Genomic DNA, 6,449 nt, shown 5'->3' on the forward strand with positions numbered 1-6,449 from the left:
CACCACCTTCTGGCCATACACACCACTCACCTGCACAGCAGGCAGCCTAGCTCCCTTTGCTGTGTACACAACTTGGGCACTCCAGCTCCCTCCCAGCCACCAGAGCAGGAGAAACTGGGTGGGGGAGAAACTTCCTACTTCAGTCTTAAAACAAATAAATAACAAAATATTTACTGTGAGGTTACAGAAAAGATTGACGCAGATCTTGCTCCACACCTACCACCTTTAGCCACACCTCACTGTTACTTTATGAAAAAAAGAAAACCAAAAAAAGAAAAAGAAAAGGATCCTGGTATGCAGTTGTGGTTCCAGATAATAACAACAGTCTGTGCAGGCTCATAAATGCTTCAGAATTGACCAAGAGGAAGCACATGTTTCAAGATGACACAATTTTGTTGCTATAGTCATTCATCTAAGGGAACTCCCACAGGGTAAGGCATAAAACTGCTTAGAGAAAGATAAGAAGCTGCTCAGTGAGTGCTAGTCAGTCAAACGTTGCATTAGATCCCTAACAGATGTCAACATGAGCTCCAGTCAAGGTCCCTTCCAGTTCTCTTCTGGATCCCTCAGGAGTACTGCAAGGTACAACTTGGCCCATATAGAAAGTTTCTATAGACCTTCAAGTACAGGTGCTGGGGTCAGCAGCATGCATGCCTCCCTCTTCTCTACCCGACCCCCTGGAGTGGGGGCATCTTGGGGAAGTACTGGTGCGAGCCATGGAGATAGCATTTTCCTGGGTGGGAATGAAAAGCAGATGATGCAGAACCTGAATGACCGTTTGGCTGCCTATCTGGACAAAGTACGTTCTCTGGAAGCAGCCAATGCTCAGCTTGAAAGCTGCATCGTGGAATGGCACAAGAAAAGATCTCATGGAAAGAGGTATGACTTCAATCAGTTTGAGCAAAGCATCGCTGACATGCAAGGACAGGTAAGTGAGAGCTGTATATAGCTGCATCATTCTGCATTCCTCCTTCACTTTGACAGCTGTCTTTACAGAAATGGAGATTAAATATTATAAATGCTACAAATATTAATGAAAGCTGTCTTGTGTACTCAAGGAGAATAGTAGGAGATAGGCAAAGGGAAAGAACAGAAGTGAATGTTGGAAAGACCTATGGCATATAGAGATGAAAACGCTGCTAGATGTTCCCTTTTTTTTGGAGGAAAGTTGTGCACTGATCTGCCATGTTTTGCATAATTTGACCTCTTTGCACACTGTGGTAAGCAATACAAAGACAAACTGAAAGGCAGGCAAAATATAGAAATGTGTTCTTTCAAAGGGAGAAGAATGTAGCCAAGTATTATGGGAGGAAGGGAAGTTGAACTAATGAGAAAAATAGAAAAACAGAAAGAGTATAAAAAAAAAACCCAGCAGAAGTCATTTGTGAATGTCCTGTAACAGACATATATTATATAGCTTCCACATAATCCAAATTTGCTATGCTAAACCAAAGAAATCCAATGAATTATGTACAGATGGGTTATAAATATGAATCAGTCAGTATATGCTCTGTGCACACCATTATCCACAACAGTTTTACCTACTACTTACAATGTCCTTGCAGCAGGCTCTGGCTATTCCAGACATATGTGTAGGCAAGTAATGATGTTGTTTGTGAAAGCACATGACAAAATGACGCCACTTCAACATTTGTTGTAGCACCGATAAAGGTTATAGGTTTTGGTCCAGTTTACTCAGTGCTCCAGCAAATGACCAAAAACCCAGAAAGGAGCTCACAGTAGCTTTTTCATGGGGTTAGTGGAATCAGAGGTCACACAGGTGACTTTGTATTTCATTTATTGTGACCTCCATGGTAGATGGTTTTGTAAGCATGCAGACAAGTAAGAAAGAAAAGAGAATGCTCCATTCTAATTAAGAAAGTTGCATGGACAAATTCACTTTGGGATGCTGCTTTCACTGTAATTAAAAGGAAGATTCCTGGCTAGCATCATTAGATCCTATCAACACTCAACAATAAGCCTGCCAAACTCACAAACTCACGTGGCTACAAATTTAAACATAATATTAATCTCTCTGCATAATAAAACCCATTTAACTCAGCACTCATCTGTGACTAATCAGAGTAATTTAACTCTCTGCCATATAAGACAAGAAACAAAGCTACACAACAATGGTGTTTTCAACTTATGAATGCCATTTTTTGTTTGGAATGGGGATGTTAGGATTTCTCAGGACCTTGAGAAGTCTTATTCAGAGACACCTGCTAACTGACATTAATCAGCCATTGTTGAAATACAGTAGGGAGGCCAGGGGCTGAATGCAAACACTTTCTCCCTGCTAAAGATATTCCCTCCAGGCTGAGGATGAGGCATACTGGCCATAGGCAATACATAAGGGAAGCTGGAATTGTCACTGTCTATGCCTTTGCTGGGGATAGGAAAAGACCATCAGTCTTTTGGCTTATAGTTTCAGAACTGATTTCATTTAAAAAAAGAAACATCTGATCCAGAGATCAATACCTGGCCTACAACTAATCAGATTTTCTCATATTCTGTGAGAGTCTGGAAAACTGTGGTTCTGATTCAGGGAAAAATCCAGACCCACAGAATCCAGCAAAGGCAGAATCCTCCTGAGTAAAGAATGAAAGTCAGAAAGATCAAAGGACCTAAAACACTGGATTATTCAGGATAAAGCCTTCAGTGGGAGTTGGACCGTATTTATCATCAAGCATCCATAGGTAGAAAACAATTATGAGAGTCAGAGGTGTTTAGTATGTGAGGGCCTGAAGGCCCTGGCCCCCCTCGAGAAGAGGGTTGTCACCCGAAATGTGTAAAACTTTCCGCATGCCCATCATCTTAGGCCCTGCCCTGGCAAAAATAAAAGTTGGTGTCTATGATGAGAGTAGACTACCTCTTGCCTGAAAACTTCTCACTGTCGAGATTTTACTGCTATTGTGGTCTTTATAATGAAGATACCTCCTTATAATACAGGCTGACACTTGGATTTCTGAGACTAAGAGCGCCCAGACCAATGGCTGTGCCTACCCTTATTCCAAAACTGGTGACTATTTTATTTGGTTTGGAAACCCTAAATTAAACAAATTTTCCTAATAATTTTTGAGTCCTGATGAGCCCTTGGTTGCTACCTTGGTAAACTCCATGATTGATCTGAGAGGAGGTCTGGATTATGACCACACATACTGTTCCCATTCCATAATTTCAATATTGCATCTGGTGTTCAAGTGAGGCCATTTAATTTATTTTCTGGTCAGTGTAGTTGTATTCCCCATTAAGATACAAATACTATGTAAATACACTGTAAATATAAAAACCGATTTATAAATCATTTAGATAGAGCTCATGCCCCAAACTAGCTCGCTAAAGCCCCGGAGACACTGGCTTGCTAAAGCCCTGGTGGACACTGCTTGTGAGGCTGTCTAGGAAGCTGATTTTAGGAAGAATTTGAATATGAAAGAGTACACTTGGTAGTCATGATGTGAGCTCTGCACCAACTTACTTAGTGCTTTGCTGACTCTACCTTCAGTGCCACAAATAATATGATTAATTCAGAGAAATCTAGAGGGCACTGCCTAAAGGCATTTAGAGCAGGGGTTGGCTACCTACAGCAGATGCTGGTGGATTATGGATCTCTTTTTTGTGACTCAGGTGGCTAAAATCCACCTACACCCCATTTGGACACCTAATTAACCAATCTGGAGCTAGCCTGTCATTTAGATCAGTGATGGAAACTTGTTAACCAGCTGTGGCTCTTTCACAGTCTCTGTAAAGCATACTGAACAGTTTGGTGCAGTTCTAAGCTGCCAGATGTCCACATTTAAAGTGACATTCTAGTCGGCAGTCTTCAGCACCTTGTACAAACAATGACTCACTTAATACATGTACTGTATGCAAATTAAGCCGTTTTCTTTGTCCTTTTATGGCAGGAGTCATCTATCCTTGTTATTGATTTTCCATATTAGGAAATGGTTATGGAACGCAGAGCATGAATGGTGCTGTCTGAGTTGTTCTCATTGAACTTCCACAGTGTAAATGATGGCCAGATTTATATCACCCCTCTGCTAAGCCTGGGACTGCTGCCAAGACAGAAGCCCTGCCAACTTGCTCTTGCTCTGCTCAAACACCTACACTTAGCAATTATGCAAAACAGACCTTTTAGAGGGGTCCTGAATACAGAGCACAGCACAGCTTTTCAGTCACTCTGTCTCAGGAGAGCTCAAGAGTGGGACTTAGGACCCATATAAGCTATAATTTTTGTGCTTGGCTAGGGATGCAGTATACTCATAGTCTATAACTCTCAAAAAGGGTTTCAACTGCTGTTCTTTTTCTTGTTTCCTGACAAGGTAACACATTCCAGGCAGCCGAGTGCTATGGTATTTTTCAGCTGGTCTTCTTCATGTCTTATTACAAGACCTGAGGTGGGATGTAACTGCTCATGAGTGCACTGCCTGTTCAGCATATCAGATGTACAGTTTTCTCAAATGAAAAGTCAACTTTTGACACTTCAAGATAATTTTGTCGTGGTTCAAATTTCCTGGTTCCTTTAAGATTCATTTAGGTGCAAAAGGTGTTACTCGAAAAGCCACTGGGAGTTCACTCACAGCATGATTTTGCCTTCTTATACGGACATGCTTCGCCTTGTTTTCCTATAAAAATATTTAGTGAAGGCTGAAGTAGAAATGTACATGTTTTTCTTCTTCCTTCATAATTGGAAAAGGACTCACTATATTAGTTTTTAGGAAAATAGATTGTGGAAGCTTTGAATTCAGACTTGTGGCTCAAGCCTACCTCACACTGGTCACGACTGAAAGCCATCACTTGGTGTTGGTTTTCCCTGTATCTTCTTTAAACAAGCTGATGCTTTTAGACCTGTTCCAACTAGGGCAGTTTTCCATATCACAAAAACACTAATGGGATTGTCAAGAATTTGTTCCTCCCTGGTGGCACATTCAGCATAGTGAGAGATGAAGCACTGAATGGATAGTGAAGACTGAATCCTGTTTAATTCCCAAATGACCATCCTTTCAGGTCAAGACTGAGATTCATTGACAAGCATCCACTTCCCAGGCTACTGAGGCCCTCTGGGCTATAGCTTGGCTTCAGCAGCCATGTAAGCACATGCCAAACTTCAAGCCCATTATTAGTTCTATCAACTTCAGATGTATTCACTTAGACACAGTTTAATTTCCTTGCTGAAAAGAGGGTTAAGAAATGTCTTCTCCGGGGCTGTCAAGTCAGATCCTCTAATAAGTACAATATTTTTTCAGTTTAGAGAAAAAAAGAGTAATGCCATCCTAGACCAATATATGAAACCTATGTGATATTATTTATGTTCATTGTCAAAAATGGTTAAAATGATTATACTTATTCTGTGGCCAAAAAAATGATACGAAGAAAAAAAATGTTGAGAATAGCGGATAAACTATTTCAAAAGCTCCTAAATGACTTAGGTTCCTAAGTATTATTTTGTCACTTAGGCTCCTAAGCACATAAATTAGAGGACTTGAAGGGTGCCTATGCGTGTGCTCCAACATGTTTTAATTAGAACGCAGAGAAGCTGACTCAATCTAGTCTGCTCCACATGAATGCTGTAGCCTCACTGCAGCATCATATGTATAAGCCCCTGAGGGTTTAAGAATGGCCACTGGGGTGCTTTAACTAAAGCTTGTCAAATGAGCTTTAGTTAAAGCATGCCATGGCCATTTTTAAATGCACAGGGGCTTGATACATATGATGCTGTGGCATTTTAATTAGAGCAGCTCTCCAGGAACCACTCTAATTAAAATGCCTCCCCCCACACCCAAGCACATGTATAGATGCCCAAAAATTTTACCCTAAACGTATTCCTGCAGACAATAGGAACTCCAGAACTTCAGACATCCCCAGTATGGAAATGCTGAGAACCCTTGATTTGGCAATGGATGTGGTTGACTCTAGATGTATTTTACAGATTCAGGATGGCAAAATCAGCAATGCCAGTGTTCTTCTGCAGATTGATAATGCTAAACTAGCATCTGAAGAATTCAGACTCAAGTAAGTTCTTTCTTGGCATCTTTACTCATGTTTGTAAGGAAGGGTAACAATTTGTATAAGATTTGTTTCTACTGAAGTGTTTTGGTAACATCTGAACAATAAAAATCAATCTACAATATACATAAAAAATTATGGTAGGATAATAAATAAATAGTAAAATCATGAATGATTATTGAACAATCTTAAGTCACCCCTTTTACAATACTTAGGTCAGGGTGTGAAAAGCAGACTTTACTGCAGCTACTTAGTTTTTATCACAAAAGGCATTTACAGACTCAACACTAAGTATAAATTAATACTGGCTTGCACCCCATCCTCTGTCATTCTGTCTCCCATGGCTGTCAGATTATCCTTCCTGACAAATAGCAGCCCCTTTCCCTCAGTAACCTCTCCTGTTTCCCACAGTCATGTTGCAAGATTGATTGGTGCCTGCTGAA

The 6,449-nt window shown here is 40.6% G+C and overlaps 1 protein-coding gene across 1 annotated transcript in view; it reads left to right on the plus strand.

The window, feature by feature from the left end:
- The first annotated feature begins 489 nt into the window (after positions 1–489).
- The window catches only part of LOC102377411 (keratin, type I cytoskeletal 23), a 35,561-nt gene continuing 29,601 nt past the window's right edge, over positions 490–6,449 (plus strand). The window contains exons 1-2 of the mRNA XM_006022575.2: positions 490–928; positions 5,930–6,012. Of these exons, the coding sequence (XP_006022637.2) occupies positions 524–928; positions 5,930–6,012 (488 nt within the window). The 5' untranslated portion in view covers positions 490–523. The remainder of the gene's footprint in view (positions 929–5,929; positions 6,013–6,449) is intronic.

This window comes from Alligator sinensis, unplaced genomic scaffold (genome assembly GCF_000455745.1).
Source record: "Alligator sinensis unplaced genomic scaffold, ASM45574v1 scaffold886_1, whole genome shotgun sequence".
Lineage (NCBI taxonomy): Eukaryota > Metazoa > Chordata > Crocodylia > Alligatoridae > Alligator > Alligator sinensis.